At 41.9% G+C, this 24,001-nt stretch overlaps 1 protein-coding gene across 14 annotated transcripts in view; it reads right to left on the bottom strand.

Annotated features, from left to right (window-relative positions):
* BMAL2 (basic helix-loop-helix ARNT like 2) overlaps nucleotides 1-23,732 on the bottom strand; it is a 91,262-nt gene extending 67,530 nt beyond the window's left edge. For 5 of the 14 annotated variants that reach the window (XM_054442900.2, XM_054442902.2, XM_054442906.2 and 2 more), the window contains exon 1: nucleotides 23,432-23,732. In XM_054442900.2, coding sequence (XP_054298875.1) covers nucleotides 23,432-23,495 — 64 coding nt within the window. In that variant the 5' untranslated portion in view covers nucleotides 23,496-23,732. The remainder of the gene's footprint in view (nucleotides 1-23,431) is intronic. The other 9 variants (XM_054442901.2, XM_054442903.2, XM_054442905.2 and 6 more) reach the window with 3 other exon arrangements.
* Nucleotides 23,733-24,001: the final 269 nt, after the last annotated feature.

Genomic DNA, 24,001 nt, shown 5'->3' with positions numbered 1-24,001 from the left:
TTTTCTCCTTTCTACTTCCCTATATTGTTCCAAACTTTTCTAAGTATCACGTCTTACTTTTGTAAGACATACACGCAACTTAAAGGAAAGAAGGCATATGGACTATTGGGGGATAGCAAGATCAGTATGGCTGGCCACAACGTAAAACTGATGTGAGATCAAGCTTGAAATGTAGATTGCACTAGTTCACGGAGGGCCCTGGATGTAACACCAAGGGGTCTGAGCTTTATCTCCAGGTAGCGGGAAGCTAATGTAGTTACCTAGGACTGCCTCAGCCCTATTCACTACTGAGGCCAATCCTCACCAACGCAGGGGGAACATTGACAATGTTCTCCCTCCTAGCAAATCAGTTCTGGAATTAGTCTTCCTAGCAAAAGCTACAACTTTGATCATAATGCATTCCACCTTTGCCTAAACAGATGAGAGGCCAGTCATTCTGTTTATTTCTCTAATAAAGACTGTACTCCAAGCTGTATAATTTAAACACTCTCCATCTTGGTTGGGGAAATATGGCTCTGCTGCTAAGCCTGGACAGGAAGGCCAAAAATCATTTTAGGCGGGGGTCAGGAGCCCAAAATATCACATCTCCGATACGATATTAAAACATCACAGAAGGATTTGATTCTTCTGGCCTTGGCCTCAAAAGCAGCAAGATGTCCAAAAGGGAAGTCCTGAGGATGGTTAAGATTAAATAATCTTGGGGGAGCGAAGGCTCACATATGGTGAGAAAGGAACCCAGGTGGAAGTCCCTGGGATAAAGCATAACTGTCTCAGACTCCATAAACTAAAATGTATTAGGCTCATTTTCTGTCATTTTTTATTTTAAGACTGTTAGTTTCTGTGAATTCCAAATAATAAAGGGGAAACCACACACTCCTAGATTCCAAGAACACAGAGCTAGGCTGGCATGTGATTTTGCCCATGATCACATAACAGCTGGAGAACTGAAGCAGAGAAAATAGATGTTTTGGGTTGCCCAAGGCCAGCAACTTCCCAGGGAAGTATGTAGAAGTTCAAAAGGATAAACAGGTTAAGTGGTGTCTATCACATCACAGTTAAATGGTGCATCACAGAGCACAGGCTGGGCAGGAAAGCAAGAGACACACAGAAGGAGCTGAAAAAGGAACTCTGGGAAGTGGATGGAATACTTGGAAATAACATTAGGATGACAAAGAAATTTGGTGTCAGTGGGAGAGCCATAAAAATATGAAACCATGATTTGCAGAGAGAAGTTCAGACTTGGGGATTCAGAGGTGAAGAATTTCCAGCTGACTAAAGGGTCTATGGAGCACTGTTTGCAGTGAATTGAGGACAGAGTGTGTTAAAAAAGAGAAGACCCATGTTGCCTAGTGTAACATCAGGCAATGGGGAGGAGAGGAAATGTCTCTAAGAATATGACCCTGAAGGTCAGCAGAAGATTAAAACAGGTATGAGAAGACAGTTCAATAAACAGAAAACCAAAATGAAGGCAATAAATGACAGTGAGGAATAATGTCTGGAAATGGCAATGAGGCTCAAATAAAAACTGAGGTCAACCTCACTTCCTAGTGCTGAAATACACAAGACAGTGATTGGCTTCCACAATGTCTCTTTAGTTAATTCCTTAAAATTTGGGCTGACCATATTACTACTAATCTAGTAATCACTGAATTATAAAAACACCTTTTTTTGGCCTATTTAATGAATTAAGACCGATCATTTGTTGAGCTGGCAAAGGTGCCTTACAGAAGGGGAAGGGGTGAGAAGACATCCTCATAATTTCATATATTTCTAGTAGGAAGGAAAACTGGTACAGGTTGAATATCCCTTAACTGAAATGTTTAGGAGAAGTGAGTCAGAATTTGGATTGTTTTGGATTTTGGAATATCCGCAGATACCTAGTAAGATACCAAGTATAAATATAGAAGTCACTTATGTTTCATATACACTTTATACACAAAACATGAAGGTAATTTTATACAATATTTTAAGTAGTTTTTGCACAAAACAAGGTGTTGACTGTGTTTTGGGTTTTTTTAAAATCTCATTTTAGGTTTAAGGGATATATGTGCAGGTTTGTTGTATGTGTAATCTGCATGTTGCTGGGATTTGGCAGACAAATGATTTCATTACCCAGGTAGGGAGCACAGTGCCCAATAGGTAATTTTTTAACCCTCACCCTTCTTCCCACCCTCTACCTTCAAGTAGGCCCCTATGTCTATTGTTCCCCTTTTTGTGTCCATGTGTACTCAGCGTTTAGCTCCCACTAATAAGTGAGAACATACAGTATTTGGTTTTCTGTTCCTGTGTTAATTTGCCTAGGATAATAACCTCCAGCTCCATCCGTGTTGCTGCGAAGGGTATGACTGCATTCTTTTTATGGCTGTGTAGCACTCCCTGGTGTGTATGTACCACATTTTCTTTGTCCAGTCCACCACTGATGAGCATCTAGGTTGATTCCCTGTATTTGCTATTTTGAATAGTGTTGCAATGAACATATGAATGCATGTGTCTTTTTGGTAGAACAATTTATATTCCTTTGGGTATACACCTAGTAATGGGATTGCTAGGTCAGATGGTAGTTCCGTTTTAGGTTCTTTGAGAAACCTCCAAACTGCTTTCCACAGTGGCTGAACTAATTTACATTCCCATCAGCAGTGTGTCAGTGTTCCCTTTTCTCCACAACCTTGCCAACATGTGTTATTTTCTGACTTTTTAATAATAGCCATTCTGGCTTTCTTGAGATGGGATTTCATTGTGGTTTTGATTTGCATTTCTCTAATGATTAATGCTTTGAGCATTTTTTCATGTCTGTTGGCTGCATGTATGTCTTCTTTTGAGAAGTGTCTGTTTATGCCCTTTGCCCGTTTTTTTAACACAGTTGTTTGTTGCTGGTTGATTTGTTTAAGTTCTTTATAGATTCTGGATATTTGACCTTTTTTAGATGCATCATTTTCAAATATTTTCTCCCATTCTGTAGGCTGTTTATTCTTTTGATACTTCCTTTTGCTGTGTAGAAACTCTTCAGTTTAATTAGGTCCCACTTATCCATTTTTGTTTTTGTTGCTATTGCTTTTGGAGACTACATTATGAAATCTTTGCCAAGGCCTACATCAAGAATGGTATTTTCTAGGTTTTCTTCTAGGGTTTTTATAGTTTTAGGTCTTACATTTAAGTCTTTAATCCACCTTGAGTTGATTTTTGTATATGGCAAAAGGAAGTAGTCCACTTTCAATCTTCTGCTTATGGCTAGCCAGTTATCCTAGCACAGTTTATTGAATATGGACTCCTTTCCCCATTGTTTGTAACTGTCAGCTTTGTCGAAGATCAGATGGTTGTAGGTGTACAGCTTTACTTCTGGGTTCTCTAACCTGTTCCATTGGTCTACACGTCTGTTTTTGTACCAATCTCATGCTGTTTTGGTTACTGCTGCCTTGTATAGTTTGAAGTCGGGTAGTGTGATTTTCTGGCTTTGTTCTTTTTGCTTAGGATTGCTCTGGCTATTCGGGTTCTTTTTTTGGTTCCATATGAATTTTGGAATAGTTTTTTTTCTAATTCTGTGAAAAATAACATTGGTAGCTTGATAGAAATAGCACTGAATCTGTAAACCACTTTGGGCAGTATGGCCATTTCAACAATATTGATTCTTCCTATCCATGAGCATGGAATGTTCTTCCATTTGTTTGTGTCATCTCTGACTTCTTTGAGCAGTGTTTTTTCATTCTCTTTGTACAGATGTTTCACCTCCCTGGTTAGCTGTATTCCTAGGTATTATTTTAATGGTTATTGTGAATGAGACTGCACTCTTGATTTGGTGCTTAGCTTAGCAGTATGAAAATGCTACTGACTTTTGTACATTTATTTTGTATCCTAAAACTTTACTGAAGTTATTTATCAGCTTAGGAGCCTTTTAGCAGAGTCTTCAGGGTTTTCTAGATAGAAAATCACATTGTCAGTGAAGAGAGATAATTTGACTTATTTTCCTATTGGGATGCCTTTTCTTTCTTTCTCTTGCCTGACTGCTCTGGCTAGAACTCCCAGGACTATGTTGAATAGGAGTGGTTTATGTTGAATAGGAGTGGTGAGAGTGGGCATCCTCGCCTTGTTCCAGTTCTCAGAGTGAAAGCTTCCAGCATTTGCCTGTTCAGTATGATGTTGGCTGCGGGTCTGCCATAGATGGCTCTTACTATTTTGAGGTATGTTCCTTCGACGCCTAGTTTGTTGAGGTTGACTGCATTCTAACTGTGATCCGTCACATGAGGACAGGTGTGGAATTTTCCACTTGTGGTGTCATGCCAGTACTCAAAAAGTTTAGGATTTTTTGGCACTTCAGATTTTGGATTTTCAGATTAGGGATGCTCACTGTATATAATGTTTCCAGAAGGCAATCTGAAAAATTATGTCAAGGGGCACAAACACATGCTGTTCTTTGATTTAGCAATTCGATTTCTTTGAACTTATCCTAAAATTATTAAAGATATACATAAAGACTTTTGTACAAAGAATTTAATAAAAATACTTCAGCAGTGTAAACCTGAAAACAACCTAAAAGCTTTGACAAACAAGGGAACAGCTAAAAAATTAGGGTGCAATGATATGATGGAGTCCTCTGCTATCTTTCAATACAATGTTTTCAAATTACTTATGAAATAGTAAGTGGTCTAAAAATATTAAATTTTGCATGGTATATTGTTTGCTTTAGTTTTACAATATAATGTATTAATAGAAATTTGAGATAAAGTAGGGTCAACCAATCAGGAGACATATATTGCCATTGAAAAGATAGATTGTTACTCGCCGTTCCCAAGCGGAGTGGGCATGCCACACCACTGAAGGCGTCACAGGAGAAGCACTGGGTCAGTCAGAGGAAGAGAGAGAACTGAGGGCAAAAGTCTTGATTCTGGTTTCTGAAGGAACAGGTGAGGCAGGCTAAACAAGCTTGGAATTGGCTACTTTGAGTAATTTCAGCAGACTCTGGGGAACAGGGGCTGTCCCTACATAGGGATCTGGTATCTGGCCCTGGGGTGATTAGGTTAGGTGGATAGTAGCTGAGACTGAGCTCAATAAAAGAGATGGTTTGGTAGTGGGCTCTGGACTGGTTTATATTTGAAAAGCGCATTCAAGGGCAAATTGTGTACTATCTCTAGGTATTGGCTAATCCTGGGAGGGACAGTCCATGCAAAGTCAGCAAGCCCCAGATATCAAAGCATCAGAATACAGAAAATAAAAGACATGATTAAGCCATTTATATTTTTCTTAATTTACCTTTTCTTTTTCTACAACTAACACATATTACTTTTTTAATTCAGAAAAATAAGGCCAGGTGCCAGGGGCTCATGCCTGAAATCCGAGCACTTTGGGAGGCCAGGGCAGGAGGACTGCTTGAGCCCAAGAGTTTGAGACCATTCTGGGCAACATAGTGAGAGTCCATCTCTACAAAATACAGAAAGTTAGCGGGGTGTGGTGGCACACACCTGTAGTCCCAGCTACTTGGGAGGCTAAGGCAGGAGGATCCTTGAGCATAGGAGGACGAGGCTGAAGTGAGCCATGTGCACGCCACTGCACTCCAGCCTGGGTGACAGAGCAAGACCCTGTCTCAAAAAAAAAAAAGAGGGGGGCGGGGGCTGGGCGTGGTGGCTCATGCCTGTAATCCTAGCACTTTGGGAGGCTGAGACAGGCGGATCACCTTAGGTCAGGAGTTCGAGACCAACCTGGCCAACACAGTGAAATCCTGTCTCTACCAAAAATACAAAAATTAGCCAGGCATGGTGGTGGGCGCCTGTAATCCCAGCGACACAGGAGGCTGAGGCAAGAGAATCGCTTGAACCTGGGACGAGGAGGTTGCAGTGAGCTGAGACTGAGCCACTGCACTTCAGCCTGGGCAACAGAGCAAGACCCTGCCTCCAAAAAAGAAAGAAAGAAAAAAGAAATACACTAAAAAGTTTTCTTGTGTTATTCACAACCTTGGGCATTTCTTTGAAAGGATAAATTTATATCACTATTCCAAGAGCCATGTACACAGCCCTTCTTGTTTTCTAAACCAAAGAACAACTATGGACAGCTGATGCTATGAACTTTGTGTTGCTAAAGATACGAGACCATGTTGAGCCACTTCTGTGGAACATCTTCACGTTTTCCCAAACAGTCGGGACAGGGAGTTTCTAATCACATGCGAGATCCCAGGCTGACCCTTGTCCTGTACTGTGGAAGAGAGATCTCCTGGCAAAAGTATTTAGGGGACTTAAGAAAAAGCCTTCCACAAGCATCACCTGCTGATTCCCTTTGTGGGTGAGGGATAACTATACTGATTTTCGAAAGTGGCAGCCACATGGCTTTGATCACCTACATTCCATACCTGATAACTGATTGAAAGCATTAGTTAGTGCTGTGTTTAATGCTTTAGAAATAACTGTGGCATCAAAGAGTCTATAAAGGGTTGTTGCCGGAGGCAGGGAACAGCCTCAGTCTGCTAAAGGCACCTGCTTTTTCACAGGGGTGACTAAATAGACTTTGACAACCTATACCAATTTCTGAGGACTTTTCTAAAGGAAGAACTTCCTAACTGTGTGAACTTCATAAAATATCCACTGGTCAGGAGGCCTAGCTCAAGCTCAGGTGCAAGCCCCTGCCACAATGAGAACACTGTCCCACACCCAACATGAGGAGCTCGCCACCTCTGCTGACCATGGACTGAATGGCAAGAAGGAAGCACCAGGCACAGCAAGAGCATTTTTGTCCAGCTGTTCCCCTAACTTACTTTGTGTGACTTTAGGTAAGTCATTTACCCTCTCTGTGGTCATTTCCTCTCTCTGTGGTCATTTCCTCATCTGTAATATAGAAGTTATAATAAAGACCAGAGTTACCTCACAGAGTGTTTATAAGAAAACACTGAGATAAATGTTGAAGGATTTTGGAATCTCTGAACTTATGTTGGGCAGATATTCAGTAGTACATTAATTACTTGCCTGAGTTGAGTATAGTGAGCTTATGGCCAGGTATAAGATCCGAACAGACACTAGTGTGCATTTCCATCCTCATATAAATGGTCAGACTGAAGGGTGTAAATATTAAAGGTGACTGAGGTCTGAGTCAAATTAAGGGGCAGAACTGCTGTGGAGCAAGATTAAATCAGAACTATAATGCAGGTAATTCAGATTTCCACATGAAACTCCTCATATAATTAATGAAATATAAATTTTTCTTTCCTCTTCTGAAGCCAATATGAAACCATCAATGATGAGACAAACACATGATTCAAAATTGTAATCATTGCTGTGAATTAAAAGTAGTATGCTTGAAAATATTCAATATGCAAACTACCAACGATTTAATTATTGTACAACAGGTTTGGTTATTTTGTTCTATTGCTTTAAACCCAACTGTGGGCCCCACTGAGTTTAATATGACATGAAATATGAAATACAAGGCATCCCCGTCAGCCTCATCCCATGCTACTCTCACTCCTAACCCAGGCAATGGCCTCAGAGCACTGCATGATGCTGCCCAATCATCTCAGGTTCCCCCATGACTCTGCTTCTCATCTAGAATTCCCTGTTCTCAAACCAGGTTTACTCAGTTTATACTTACCTGTCAAGACAAAGTCAGATGTTATCTCCTACAAGAAGCCCTCTCTACCCACTGTTCCCCAACGTCAAAATCTGCCACCCTACTGGGGCCCCTCAGACATTACACAGCAGCACTTTGTAATGGATGCCATCATTGAGCTCATCCCGCTTCACTTAATTCTCTTTTTACTAATCGGTCTTCCTCACCAGGCACAGCTCCTTGAGGGCGGGAACCATGTGTTTTTATTCCCAGCTTAACACAATCCCTGACACACTGCCCACACTCAATAATTGAGGAAATGATGGATTATTCAATAATTTGTGTTAAGTCAATTCTATAACCATTCAGAAAAAGTTAAATCTCTATTTCTTCCTATTTACTGTCATAAATTTGTGATGGATAAATGAGCTAAATGTAAAGAAAACCATAAAAGTATAAGAAAAAAATATATATATAGGTGAAAAGTCATATAATCTTAAAGTAAGGGAGTGGTTTTTGGAGTCTAAAAAGTGGCTTTAGGTAAGTTAAGCCACATCTGCACTGCTTTGTTATGTTGTCAATTAAGATTAAAAAAAAATAAACATTACCTTTTTTTTCTGTTAAGTTTAATCTTCTTTGGTATCACCCTATCAATTTTGCTATCACCCTATCAATATCTTTCTGGATTCAGATGATATCTATCTCCTCCCTAAGCCTCCCCAAAGCATGCCATGTGCAAAAGTGACCACAAGAACATCACTATCTTCAAACCAAGCGACTGGCTATCATGTTGAACAAAAAAGCCAAAGAGAGAACAGCAGGGAATTTATTCACTATAGCCATATTCAACATAGGCAAAGTGAGAGCCCAAGGCAGAGTTATAGGGGAAAGTAAAAGGTTCACACGAGGGAAGAGATATGAATGGTTAGAATGGACTCAGGCAATCACTTCGTGGGTGGGAAAAATGAACTAATCTGGATTGGGGTAAATAGTCTGGGAGTAAAACTGTAAACAATGCCAAGGTGTCAGAGAGGCCTAGGGATTATGCTGTGCTAGCCTCACAATTTAAAATGAGCCACAGGGGATCTGGTTACCTGAATATGACATGTCTGTCAGACCAGTAAGGATGGGCCAGGGAATCTCCCAGGACTGCTCAATGCAACAGTACATATATTTTAGAGCATGTTTAAGGTAAGATGTGGATTTGCTTCTATTGCTCATACCGGACTGTGTACTAAAGATGGCCTTAAAATCAGCAGGTGCCCTGGATCTCTTGCACAGTAAATACTAAGGTTGGTTCTTCCTAGCTGATCCTAAGGGCATGGCACTCAGGATAAAATACAAACCAACTGCATGGGTGTGAACATCAGAAAAATAATGTTTATGTTTTAACCTTAGAATATATTCAAACTAGTTTTCCAGTTTGCAGTACAACCTGGTTGAAAGGATATAATTAAAAAAAAAAAAAGCTAGCCTATTTCCCTGCATGGATGGCCACTTGGTGAGTGGTACTTGTCAGCTGTGGTCCTACAATGTCCTGCAGATCAATTAGTAAATATTCCTCAAGCACCTATTGTGAACAAGATGCTGAGCTGAGGGCTGGAGATATGATGGTGACAAAAGAGAGTAACCCTTCAGGGAACTCAAAAATCTGTGTATCCTGGAGTTCACCAGGTATTAATCAAAGGCTTTGAATGCCTCTGGTGGTATGGGCAAATGAAGGAGAAGGCCAAAATTATTGAGAAATAAGATCATTTCTGCATATTAGTGAAGAAAATGCAGCGTGTAATCTTGAAGTTTTGATGTACATAAAATAGCCGTTATCACTTCCCTGTGTGACATTCAATGCCAAAGATGTTGGGTTTATCTCGTACTTGACTACTGTACTAAGCTACTCTTAGTCCACTTAGTGTTGCTATAACAGAATATCTGAGACTAGGTAATTTATCAATAAAAAGGGTTTATTTGGCTCATGATTCTAATAGTGGGAAAGTTCAAGATGGGTCATCTGCTTCTGGTGAGGGCCTCAGGCTGCATCCACTCAAGGTGGAAGGTAAAGGGGAGCCAGAGTGTGCAGAGATCACATGGGGAGAGTGAAAGCAAGAGGGCAGGGGGCACCAGGCTCTTTTTAACAATCGGCTTTAACAAACAATTAAACAGAGTGAGAACTCATTTACCCTCAAGGAAGGATGTTAACCTATTCATGAAGGATCCACCCCATGACCCAAATACCTCCCATTAGGCCCCACCTCCAACACTGGAGATCAAACTTCAACATGAGGTTTGGAGGGGGCAAACATCCAAACCATCTCAACTACACACCTATGGTTTTGAATTTTAAGAGTCTTAAAGTATATCTTCAAAAACCGTGACAACAACTGGGAGCCACCATCTGACGGCAGACTATGGGAAGAGAATGCCTTCTCCAGCATTGGTGGACAACAGCCACATAGGAAAAGTGAGAATCATGGCAAAGGGTGGGAGTAACACTTTAAAAACAAAGGTTTAGGCCAGGTATAGTGGCTCACGCCTGTAATCCTAGCACTTTGGGAGGCCAAGGTGGGTGGATCACCTGAGGTCAGGAGTTCGAGACCAGCCTGGCCAACATGGTGAAACCCCATCTCTACTAAAAATACAAAAATTAGCCGGGCATGGTGGCATGCGCACCTGTAGTCCCAGCTACTCATGAGGCTGACACAGGAGAATCGCTTGAACCTGGGAGGCAGAGGTTGCAGAGAGCTGAGATCGCGCCACTGCACTCCAGCCTGGGCAACAGAGTGAGACTCCGCCACAAAGAAAAAACAAAACAAACAAACAAAAAAAAGCAAAGCTTTAATCATCACATTCAGGAGATAAGATAAAGTGGGAATAAGTAGGAAGGTAAATCAAAGTTTATAAGACGGAAAGATCAGAAACATGGCAGGGAGATTAGTATGAGTTGGATACAGACAAGCAGCAGTTCAGAATAAGGACAAAAACAGTTATCAAGTCCAATAGACTAAAATGGTTCCCAAGTTCATTCACTTGTTCACACCTTGTCTCTCGTCTGATGGAACAGAAAAGTGAAAGGTTTTTTTGGCTGATTTTTTAATCTATTATTTGATTCAACTATAAGTATTCCCTTTTAAATATTTGCTTCAATATGGAAAAATAAACTAGTCTTGCTCTTAAAGATAAAAATTACTAAAAAAAATTTGGAGAAAATCCTAAAAACATACCTGGTTTTCTTACTTTGCAATAAAAGATTAATAGAAGGGAAAAAGAACAAAACAAATTATCAGCCAGGTGTGGTGGCTCATGCTTATAATCCCAGCACTTCTGGAAAGCCCAGATGGGCAGATAGCTTGAGCCCAGGAGTTGGAGACCCGCCTGGGCAACATGACAAAATCCCGTTTCTACCAAAAAAAAAGTACAAAAATTAGCTGGGCATGGTGGCATGCGTCTGTGACACCAGCTACTCCAGAGGCAGAGGATGACGCAGGAGAATCACTTGAGCCCAAGGCATGCAGGCTGCAGTGAACCGTGATCATACCATTGCACTCCAGCCTGGGCAACAGAGTGAACCCTGTCTCAATAAAATAAACAATAAAAAAAAAAAAAGAAATTATCCTGTCCAATTTACTCATCTTAAATCTGAGAAAACTTAGGCTCAGAGTGGTGAAATAATATGCCCAGCTGTGTTTTACATCTCAGTTTAAATAAAAGAAAAGAAAAAAAACAGAACTTAAAACAGTCCTCATGCATGTCCCATCCTCAATTACTGCAGAAACTGAAAAGGAACAAAAGACACCTAGAATGAATTTCAATGCCACTGCAGGATGCAGCCCTCCCCAGCACTACCTTTTAGCAAGTGAGCAGGGGGCATTTTTGGGGGGAAGCAGTTGCAATTTGCACCAATTGAGGAAATCTATAAACATAGTGTACCTGGATTTCAAAAAGACATTTTTCAAAGCTGGAGAGCAGTGGGCTACACTTTAAGCCTTTCATGATAGCCTTGAGAAAAAAATGGGGATGGATTAAATGAGTTTGAGGCAGAAATACTAGTTAGGGAGCCATCCACTGCCATGAACAGGAATGACCAAGAGAGTGATGAAAATGAGGATGATATCACTACTGTAGGTGGGACCACAGCTGCAGCTGCTGACATCCCCACCACTGCTGCAAATAATATCATCTTTTACTGAATCCTGACACGCCAGGCACCATATGCTTTACATATTTTATACAATCCTCACAGGTCTATGGTGTTTACTATCCCCATTTAGCATGTGAGAAAACCAAGGCTCAGAGAAATAAAGCAACTTCGCTATGTCATCTTGGCTACACTACAATCCTCAGTTATTCTGTCAAACAGTTGTCTAGGTGTTGTTGTGAACATATTTTGTAGATGTGATTAAAGCCCATGATCAGTTGACCTCAAGTGAGGGAGATTATCCTAGATAATCTGGGTAGGCCTGATTTAATCAGTTGAACGGTCTTAAAAGCAGAGCGGAGTCTTCCTTGAGGAAAAAGAAACTCCACCTGTGAACAGCAGGGTCTGTCTGTGCTGGAGTTCAGCCTGCCTTTACTGACAACCTGCTCTGTGGGTTTCAGTCTTGCCTAACCAGCCCCACAGTTGCATAAACCAATCTCTTGCAATTAATCTCTTAATATATATCTCCTATTGGTTCTGCTCCTCTGGTTGAACCTTGACTAATACACATGCCAAACATCACACAATCATTAGGTCAAAGACCTCAGATGCTCTCAAAGTCAAAGTAGGCCAGTATTCCACACTCCCTCCCAGAAGATCAGTTTTAGACATCAGCACTCCATAGGAATGGAAGTACATCCAAATGCCTTGCAGACACTAAAGGAATGCAATCTAGGGCAAGGTTAAAAGCTCTGAAGGCCACTCTGCCTGGGTTCAAGCCCTAGTTCTGCCACCTTAATCTTAGGCAATGTACTTAAATTCTCTATGCCTCAGTTTCCTCATCTGAAACATGGATTAACAATAGTACCTACCTCATAAGTTGCTGGGGATCTAATTAATTATACCATGCAAAGCATTTAGAACACCTAGCACATAGTAAATACTCAATAAAGATTAAGAATTTTAACTATTTAACAGAACCAAAAAGAGAATTATAGAAGCTGAGCTTTTGAAACAGGGCAAAGAGGGAGGAGAAACACTCATGATGACTATAAGGAAACTGGAGTCAAGGGAAACCACTCATTTGTGATGCAGAATGTAATCAGAGTGATATAAGCACTGAAGAATGCTTCCCTATCACCATTCCAGAAAAGGCCAGCATTTCATAGGCATTATACCTAATCCAGGGATGGGCAAAAGCAAGAAACCACAGTTCATCAGAATTTCAGTTCTATATCAACACAGAAAAGTCCCCTAACTTGTTCTAGGCCTGACTGATACAAAAGAAGAATGCAGGGTTTAACATTTTCAACATCAGCAGGTTTTTCCAAAGGCACAAAAACATATTTAGATTTGGATGGTCTACACCGAGATCACTGTTATATACTGGAAAATACAGCTCAACAAAATATAATTCCTGCAGGTTATGAGCAAATAGTAGACACAATGTAGGCCACTATCATGATTCACATTAGTCAGGCATGTTGGATATGCCAAATTCTACACAAAGCCTATAAAAGATACATGATTCCCGACAACTCAAGTAGCAACAAGATGAGACACCTTCCGTTTAACTTTGGGGAAAATATGCATCAGTGTTCATAAATATATTTGTATATCTTTTCACTGAATGGCGATTATTCTAGAAAAAAGGAAGCAGGACACTGCAACAAGCAAATGTTAAAGTTTTACAAATACAGTATAGATGTTAAATACAGTGTTTAAACACAATATAGATTTTAAAAGCAATAAAACCCAAAGTGATATTTATGGCTTTAATACGATCTAGGCATAACATGCCCTACAAACAATGATGATCATAATCTAAATTTGCTTCCTAGTGCTTCCTAGAGAAATAGCTAAAGAAAATTATTTCTAAACCTTTTGCTAAATAATTTGCTCTGGATGCCTTCTAAACTTTGATGTGTGAATTGAACATCTCTCTAAGATCGATGGCTGTTTTGCTTATGACCACATACCCCAGAGGTAGCTATGATTATTGTTGAAAGGAAGTGATAAGCCAAAAGTGCTAGCATTTCAAGTTGAAAACTAAAGAAAAGGAGAATTGTACTAAAGAAGCCACTAGCACCATGATGCATGGAGAATTGGATTTAGTCTCTCTTTTCTAGGTCAGAGTGGTTGCCTCGGTGACTTGTTATAGAAGAGATGGCCTACCTACAATGCAATATTGTTTGTTTCCATGGTAGTGCAAGCACAGCCTATCTTTGGGTGCCATGCAAACTCAAAGAGAAAATTTAATTCTCCAACCAGGGAGCTGGTACGTGTTCAAGGAAAGAAGACAGAGCTGGAGACTGTGTTCATTGTTTCATCACAACTTTTCTCTAGATCTTTAACAAAACAATTATTAGTCTTGATAATCTTCTATTCCTTTTAACATCTATTGATAATGCACTCTGTCAAGTATTCAATCAATTTCAATCCCATCTACTGTATGGATGGCATAGATTCAATCTACAGATCAGATGTACACTGATCTATCTCTTAAAATCTGCATTTCTATAAAATACACTTATAGCTTAAGTACTCTATTGGCACAATAACATATTCTCCCTATATTCTCTGCTTCTAAAGAGATGATGTATTTTGATATATATAGTTTCTGTTTACAATTAACTTCTAAGCCAGAGTTCCTCTGCATTGTAACTGAATTAAAATAAGAATAACTAGCTGGGTGCAGTGGCTCATGCCTGTAATCCCAGTACTTTGGGAGGCCAGGTGGGCAGATCACTCGAGGCTAGGAGTTCGAGACCAGCCTGACCATCATGATGAAACTACGTCTCTACTAAAAAAATACAAAATTAGCTGGCTGTGGTGATGCACACCTGTGGTCCCAGATATTCGGGAGGCTGAGGCATGAGAATTGCTTGAACCCAGGAGGTGGAGGTTGCAGTGAGCCGAGATCACACCACTGCACTTTGGCCTGGGCGACAGAGTGAGATTCTGTCTCAAAAATAAAAAAGATAAAATAAAAACAAAACAAACAAAACATCTCCTGATGTCACCACACTTAGCTGTTTCCATGAGTGCTCTTTTCATATTAGGAGTATGTTCAGACACAGGGCACTGGATTTCTTATTGTTTAAAAACCTTCATTAAGTGTTTGTATTGGAAGTCAAGGCTGAGAGTCTTCAGTTTTGTCCCATGGAACTGCACAGGAAAAGGCTGTAAGTGCTCCAGGTTCTTTTCTGCGAGCATAGCTGGAGCACATACCCACATCAAGGGCACAGAGTGATGGGGATGGTAGAAAAACATAGGTCATTATGCTGAATAAACGTGGAAAGTGCAGATACCTGCTTCCCAATAGGCTGTCACAGAAATAAATGAAATAGTACTTATGCTTTTCAGAAGAATGTGAAGTATATTTAAAGAGATAAGCAGCTGCCCTAACCAAATCCAGCAGCAGGTCAAAAAGCTTATCCACCATGATCAAATAGGCTTTATCCGTGGGGAGCAAGTTTGGTTCAACATATGCAAATCAATAAATATGATTCATTATATAAACAGAACTAGAGACAAAAACCACGTGATTATCTCAACAGATGCAGAAAAGTTTTTTGATAAAATTCAACACCTTTTGATGTTAAAAACCCTCAATAAAATACGTATTAAAGGAACATACCTCAAAATAATAAGAGCCATCTACAACAAACCCACAACCAACATCATACCATCATACTGAATGAGCAAAAGCTGGCAGCATTCCCCTTGAAAACCGGCACAAGACAAGGATGTCCTCTCTTACCACTCCTATTCAACACAGTATTAGAAGTCCTCACCAGAGCAATCAGTCAAGAGGAAGAAATAAGGGCATCCAAGTAAAAAGAAAGGAAGTCAAACTATCCCTTTTTGCAGATGACATGATTCTATATCTAGAAAACCCTATAGTCTCAGGCCAAAAGCACCTTAAGCTGATACATAATTTCAGCAAAGTCTCAGGATACAAAATCAATGTGCAAAAATCACTAGCATTCCGATACATAAACAACAGTCAAGCTGAGAGCCAAATCAGGAATGCGGTCCCATTCATAACCACCACAAAAAGAATAAAATACATAGGAATACAGTTAACAGAGAGGGGAAAGATCTCTACAATGAGAATGACAAAACACTGCTCAAAGAAATCAGAGGTGACACAAGCAAATGGAAAAACATTCCATGCTCATGGATAGGAAGAATCAATATTGTTAAAATGGACTATATACTACCCAAAGCAGTTTATAGTTTCAATACTATTCCTACCAAACTACCAATGACATTCTTCACGGAACCAGAAGAAACTATTTTAAAATGCATACGGAACCAAAAAAAGCCTGAATAGCCAAGACAATCCTAAGCAAAAATAACAAAGCTGGAAGTATCACCATTGCCTAACTTTAAACTATACTACAAAGCAACAGTAACCAAAAAGCATGGGAGGGGTACAAAAACAGACATATAGACTATTGGAACAGAATAGAGAGCTCAGAAATAACGCCACACACCTACAACCATGTGATCTTCGACAAAGCTGACAAAAACAAGCAATCAGGAAAGGACTCCCTATTCAATAAATGGTGCTGGGATAACTGGCTAGCCATATGCAAAAGACTGAAACTGAACCCCTTCCTTACGCCATATACAAAAGCCATCTCAAGATGGATTAAAGACTTAAATGTAAAATCCAAAACCATAAAAACCCAAAAGACAGCCTAGGAAATACCATCCTGGACACAGGAACAGGGAAAGATTTCATTATGCAAGACACCAAAAGCAATTGTGCCAAAAGCAAAAACTGACAAATGGGATCTAATTAAACCAAAGAGCTTCTGCACAGCAAAGGAAACTATCAACAGAGTGAACAGACAACCTACAGAATGGGAGAAAACTTTTTGCAAATTATGCATCTGACAAAGATCTAATATCTAGCATCTATCAGAAACTTAAATTTACAAGGAAAAAACAAACAACTCCATTAAAACGTGGGCAAAGGACATGAAGAGACACTTTTCAAAAGACATACATGCGGCCAACAAGCATATTAAAAAAAAGAGCTCCACATCACTGATTATTAGAGAAGTGCAAATCAAAACCACAATCAGATTACCACCTCATACCAGTCAGAATGGCTATTACGGTGGCGTGCACCTGTAGTTCCAGCTGCTGGGGAGGCTGAGGCAGGAGAATGGCGTGAACCCGGGAGGCGGAGCTTGCAGTGAGCTGAGATCGTGCCACTGCACTCCAGCCTGGGTGACAGAGCGAGACTCCGTCTCAAAAAAAAAAAAAAAGGTCAAAAAGTAATAGATACCGGTGAGACTGCAGAGAAAAGGGAATGCTAATACACTGCTGGTGGGAGTGTAAATTAGTTCAACCATTGTGGAAAGCAGTGTGGCAATTCCTCAAAGAGCTAAAAACAGAACTACTATTCAGTTCAGCAATCCGATTACTGTGTATATATCCAAAGGAATATAAATTGTTCTATTATAAAGATGCATGCATATTTCATTGCAGCACTATTCACAACAGCAAAGACATGGAATCAACCTAGGTTCCCATAAATGGTAGACTAGAAAAAGAAAATGTGGTAAATATACACCATGGAATATTATGCAGCCATAAAAAAGAATGAGATCATGTCCTTTGCAGGAACATGGATGGAACTGGAGGCCATTAACCTTAGCAAACTAACACAGGACCAGAAAACCAAATACTACATGTTCTCACTTATAAGTGGGAGCTAAATGATGAGAACACATGGACACACAGAGGGAACCGACACACACTGAGGCCTATTGGAAGGTGGAAGGTTGGAGGAGGGAGAGGATCAGAAAAAATAACTAATGGGTACTAGGCTTAATACTCGGATGATAAAATAACCTGTACAACAAACCCCTGTGACTCAAGTTTACCTATACAACAAACGTGCACATGTACCCTTGAACTTAAAATAAAAGTAGAAAAAAAAAGATAGTAGTAGTTCCCTTTTCAGAAAAGAAAAGAGGATGAAAGAGAGAAGGGGCCCAGATAACTTGGAGTGAAGACTAAGACCTAAGAGACAACCATCTGGCAGGAACCATGAATCAGTGAGCTTTCCGGCTTTCTTACCGATCAGAAATAAGCCATAATTTGCCTTTCAAGGTGATTTAAAAGTTCTGTTGCCTGCCAGGAACCAAAAAGAAGATGCATGTATCTTTCCTTTTGTAGAGTAGGAAAATAACCTATGTGTAAGACAGGCTGCCTGTGTTTACTGTCCACACCTCATCACAGACCTCGGAGGGGAAGCCCAATAGAAAATGATGAAACTTTTCGGTGGGCCAGTTCTTTCTTTTTCAGTTTTCCTATCCAAAGCCAAAGGATACTAACATCAGTTCTTCTATGCATGTCACTGGTGATTTTCCTTTCCCATGCCTACTCTGTTCCCTGGAAAACCCCCTCCCAAACCTTTTCTTTTTTGGCTGCCTCTCCAAGAGTTGTCTTTCCATCGATACTAAAATCAGCCCCTTCTCTGAAAGCCTTCTATGGTTCCCTCTTTCATGAACTAGATATAATTTCTCCCAACTGTGGGGGAGGAGGCTAACTCCTAACAGTTAGCCCATATATTGTACCATGTTCCTACCTTATATTACAAATATTTTGGCTGCATTTCTTACCCAGCCTAATAGATTTTGTAAGCTCTTTAACCCCTTCTCCTGCTTTATCCACTTCTGCTTCTCTGTTTGCCTAGTAAATAGTGCGTATTTAATGGGTCCTTTAAGAATGAGCTAACCCTTTCCACACCTTAAGCAAACTATTCTTCATTCAGAATCTGCAAGCCTCTATTAAGCACTTAATAGGTGCAAGAAATTGGAGATTATAAAGCTGAGTAAGAACCAATTCTGGCCTCCTGGGAATGTGCAACTTAAGGGTGGAGCTAGGAAACCAAATAACCTGTGGCAAACAGGCACAAGTGTTATCATAGGCACACACAAAAAACTACAGTGTGAAAATAGGAGGAGAGAATAATTTCAATTTGGGTGACGAGGAGGTTCTGGGAAAGGCTGCATGAGGAAAAGGGGAAAATCATTTGTTGAAGGTCAGAGTTCATTAAACAGTTTGTAATCATTATCTCATTTAATTCCCAAAACAACCTTCCAAGTTAGGTATTTTTATCCCTATTTTACAGATAAGGAAACTGGGGCTCAGAGAAGTTTTAAAATTTGACCAAGTTTACATAGCTGACAAGTAATGAAACCAGAAATCACAAGCCCAGTGGCCTAGTTCCAAAGCTTATACTGATTTTCCCACACCAGTTCTCCTCCTCCACACATACAAAAAAAGTGACATCTGCGCTCAGCCTTCAAGCTTGATTGGTTAAGATTCTCCAGGCCCATCTAGAGGGAGGGCAGGGGTATTCCAGGAACAGCCAACAGCCTGAGGAAAGGCCTGGAGGTGGGAAAGTGTACATTATGTTGGGGAAAGGCAGGTCCCTTCACATAATTGAGTATAGGACATATCAGAGGGGCAAAGGTGGAGGCACTTTGGTCAAGAAGGGTAGCAGATGATTCTCTACTTTCCCTGTGATATGCTTGAAAAATATGATAAAGTATATTTCTAATCTACTTAAAAACGTATGAAATGTTGTAAGTAAAACATTTTGAATGTCTTGGAAGTTATTGTTTTATCACAATAGTCTTAACCTTCAGTTCTAAGTATCCTTTAATGCAAAGCATAGAGTGGAAGAATGGTTCTCCTTACATTTCCTTTTCCTTTAGACTTCTTTGTTTTTAATCTCGCTGTAATGGTACCATCTAGAGATTTAAACCATAAGATTAAAGACTAGAGAAATGAAATACAAATAATTTAGCTACATAAATGTCAAATTTCCTATCATGCCAACCATTTAAGTATTTTCAGGTGAGAATGTTAACACTGTATAACTGAACTGATTTTAAGAAGTTTAAAAGAAGTTTAAAAGTATTTTTTTTTTTTTGAGACAGTCTCACTCTGTCACCCAGACTGGAGTGCAGTGGCACGATCTCGACTCACTACAACCTCTGCCTCCCAGGTTCAAGTGATTCTCCCACCTCAGCCTCCTGAGTAGCTGGGATTACAGATGCGCACCACCAATGCTGGACTAATTTTTGTATTTTTTAGTAGAGACAGGGTTTCACCACTTTGGCCAGGCTGGTCTCGAATTCCTGACCTCAGGTGATCCACCTGCCATAGCCTCCCAAAGTGCTGGGATTACAGGCGTGAGCCACCGCGCCCAGCCAGGTTTAAAAATATTTTAAGTTAAAAAATTGGGTGGGTAAATGGGGTATTATAGCCTAGTGTGATACAATATAAATAGTATGTGTCAGGGACCAGTAAGTGTGACAGCACCTGAGTAAGAGAAGGAAACAGGGTGGGGCAGGGCATACATAGCTAAGTATTGCATAAATTATCAGTAAATATCTAGAAATACTACACACTACTATAGAGAACATATCTCACCTGCAGTCCCAGCTCCAATAAGGGCTTACACTGAAGGCTCTTAGTTCCCACTGGCTCCTGCCACTGGGAAGGGGTGAGGCACTGGGCAAGGCAGGGGCTACAGAGGGCTGGGATGCTGAGAACCAGGGGAGCCGCTACAGGTAGTAAACTTGGAAAAACCAGGGCAGGAAATCACTGTCTCACAGAACAGGCAGATGTCTCAGGTGCCCTTGCCTCCTGTAGGGCACATGGCACACTCTGAGGCCCCTGATAATGCTTATGACCATGATGATGCTGACTAATGACCCAGATCCCAAGCACCCGAGTAACTCAGTTGTCAATGCAGAGAAGTGGAGGTCCTCAATTAAATGAGACAACTGAAACTAGGGCTACCAGAATGAATTGTTATTTGCTCATTTATGATTTCCTGAACATGACACAAAAGGAGACTTCAAAAGGATGCTACCTCAATGTTCACAGCACAGAACATCATGCTTTTTAGAACTAGGGAGTCATTTCACAAGGACAAAGTAAACTGAAATCACTGTATTATCCTACTGATATTTTGGCTTTCCCTATATATTTTAAACGTTAGTTTTTGTTTTTTCCTGGAGTTAAACTTTGATGGAGTGGCAGTCCCTCCCCTCCTCCCCTTCTCCTTCCTTCACTCTCTCCTTCCTCCTCCTTTCCCCCTCCTCCTCTCTTTCCTTCACACCTCCCCTCTTTCCTTCTCCCTCCTCTCACTCTTTCTCTTTCCTTCACACCTCCCCTCTTTCATTCTCCCTCCTCTCTCACTCTTTCTCTCTTTCCTTCTCTATTTTCCTCCCCCTTAAATATGTGAAAAGTAATTAGCCCATCCTGGTTTATGTTGAGTAATGCATTTCTGGCTGAAATTTTGCCCAAGGATCCATGCCAGTAACAGGAGCTTAGGCAAAATTGATTGGGACATGACGTTTGATTTCTGACTCACAAAATGAATTTAAACCACTGTAATTGCAGAACTACAAGTAAAAGAATTGGATCTTACACTATCACAGGTGAAAACATGAGCTGCTAAGAAAACGGAAGGTGAGAAAGCTGCCCCACAGAGGCCTCGACCCCAGACCATCTCTGGCAGTCAGTCTTGGAAATGTGCTGCTCCCCAAGACTGCCCTCTTCCTAACCCCAAGGATTCTGGAATTATTTATTAGGAGGACACCCAGTCACTTGGCGGCATGCTCAATTTCGGTGTTTACCATCTAAAACTGATGGGGTGGGGAAACCCACAGTTTGGCTTACACTGTTAAAAAAAAAAAAAAAAACCTTAGGGCTAGTTTTGTAGATGGCCACCAATTGGCCCAGAGGCCTGTTTTTGTCTTCCCTCTGGGAATAGGGAGAAATAGTAAAAATATATATACATTTTTTCCTCCTAGAGCTTTCTGTTGACAGTTTTATTTTTTAACCACTCTAGATAAGCAGGTGTCTGGAAGTGAGCACACTTGCTCATTAGCACCACCAAGTCAGATGGGAAAGAAAAGAAAGTAGTATGGGCGACAGCCATGGATTTTAACTCTAGTTCTGTCATGTCCTGGCTGTATAACTGTGAGCCAGCCTCAGTTTTCTCATCTGTGAAATGGAGATACTACCTACCTCACAAAGCTGTTGTAAGACTAACAGAAGCACCCCTGTGAAATGTCTGTGACATCTTAGGTACTCACACCTGCGGGCTCTCCCAGCCCCCACAGAAACATTGCTACCCTTAACTAAGAAAATTTAATTTTTATTATTCCCAGCTTTACATGTGATATGCAAAGAGCAATAAACTATTAATCTAAAAGTTAGATAAATAGCATTAAACTTTATCTAAAAGCTTGTCGTAAGTTCGTAAGACTTATCTGGGGAATTAGTAGGTGCATTTTCACTTTCTTTCTTTCAGTTTGGCCAATTTTAACTCACAAGGGACAACACTTTCTTAATGGACCAGACAGGACTCACCAATTTCACAAAGCAAATTGGAGTTGTAAATTAATAACTACATTAAGCTAATATTTTATGAAGCACTTACTATTTCCTAAGTATTGGGCTAAGCATTTTATTTGCATTCATATCTCATTTACTCCTAACAATCCTATAAGGCAGACTGTATAGTTATCTCCATTTTACAGATGGGGGAACTTAGACTAAGAGATTTCAAATAACGTGGGTGACACAGACAGTAAAGGGCAGAGCTCAGTCACAAGACGGAGCAGAAAGGGTGTCAGAGCTTATAAACACCACACGTACCACCTTCTATTTTCAACAAAGGGTTTACCTAAGACTACGAATATTCAAATGATCGAATTTCTGAAATCGCCCCATGATGTAAATTCCCACAATTATATTAGAATTTCGAAAGCCACCTCCTCTCATTGCCTCATTTCAGAGAAGAATCTAAAACTCTATCACCTTATTCCAAAAGGAAAGGGGAGAATTAACTGCTTCCCTGAACTTCTCTGCCAGTCTTCCTTTAGTTATTTCTGTTTTCCTGCCTCTCATTTGTCTTAAACAACAGCTATTTTGTATTCATTCCGTAATTGTGAGCAGTGGTCCCAAAGGCCCCGTTGTAAGGAACTACAGAATACTGCCAGTGAATACTAGCGAGAAGGAAAAAGCACCGCAAACTTCCAACTCCATTCACAAAAATACCTCAGAAATACATAATCGAACAAGCTAACTCCACTGACGGCTTTCCTGAAGCCGCAGTGGTGAAAGACACGAGCCGCCTGTCGCTTACGGAGGGCTGTCGCGGAGCGGGCTGCGGTCCCGGAGTGTGGCCCCGCGTCCAGGCGCACCTGCCCACCTCCGCGCTCCACCGCGGGGCAGCGGTTCAAGCCGGGAAGCCGCGAGTATTATCAGCTCAGAGGGGAGGGGTTCGCAGGACCCGGGCTCCGTGCACGGCTGCTGACAATTGGTTTACACAAAAGAAAGAAAAAATATAGGAAGTCCCCGCAGCAGTGCATGCCATGCCGACGCCGAGGCGGGCGCCCAGCGGTGGGTGGAGGCGGATGCTCCCAGCGCCGGGTGCAAGGTCCCCCGCTGGCTCCCTTTCGCCAATGCGCCCGGCCCGGAACCAAGACACGGCGTCCTGAGTGCCGGCGGCGACCCCAGCTCCCCTCCCCACGTCCCGCTACCCGGGAGGACGCGCCGGGCGCCGCGCCGCACCTGTGCCCCACGGGGCGGCCTTGTCCCAGCGCCCCTCGGAGGCGCTGCCCGGCCCGAGGGGACAGGCGCGGGCGCTTCCCTCGGGGCAGCGGGGGCAGACCTGGCGTCGCGGGGACGCCCCCAGCGCTTCAGACGCCGCGCGCCCACCTGGGGCCGCCGCCTCGCCACCGGCAACCTCACCTCCCGCCGCAGCCTCCTCTTCCGCCGCCATCGCAGGAGCCACTTGGTCGGCTCCGCAGCCCCGCGGCTGGCAGCATGGAGGAGCCCCGGGCCCGCCCTGCCCCGGCCCAGGCTGCGGCTCTGGAGCGGGGAAGCGGGGACTGGCGGGCCCTGCCGGGTGCCGCGGCGGCCGCCACCGCAGCCCGTAGGCGCGCAGCGGACGCCGCCCCGCAGGCCGGCCGGCCGCAGCTACTGAGCATGCGGACTGGAGCCAGCCGCCCGCCGCTCTGGGCGCCGCGGGGCTCCCCGGCGGGAAAGAGACCCGGGCCAAGGGCGGAGTCGCTGCGGACACCGCCCCGCCGAGCCCTCCCGCGAGCGGCAAAGCACTAAAAGGCCAGTTGAGTCCTTCTAGCAACCACCCTATTGAAAACAGGCTTCCATGCTCATAGTAAGCTTTGTCCCAGCATTCCGAAGATGGCAGTTGTAGACCCTCGGGGCAAAGGTAAAGGATGAATGAAGATAATTGCACGGTGGGTTAGCGGAGGGCACGGGGCTTGG

The sequence above is a fragment of the Pongo pygmaeus genome, chromosome 10 (assembly GCF_028885625.2).
Source record: "Pongo pygmaeus isolate AG05252 chromosome 10, NHGRI_mPonPyg2-v2.0_pri, whole genome shotgun sequence".
Classification (NCBI taxonomy): Eukaryota; Metazoa; Chordata; class Mammalia; order Primates; family Hominidae; genus Pongo; species Pongo pygmaeus.
Note: the sequence above shows the minus strand (reverse complement) of the source record. Positions and strands in the feature narration are given on the sequence as shown.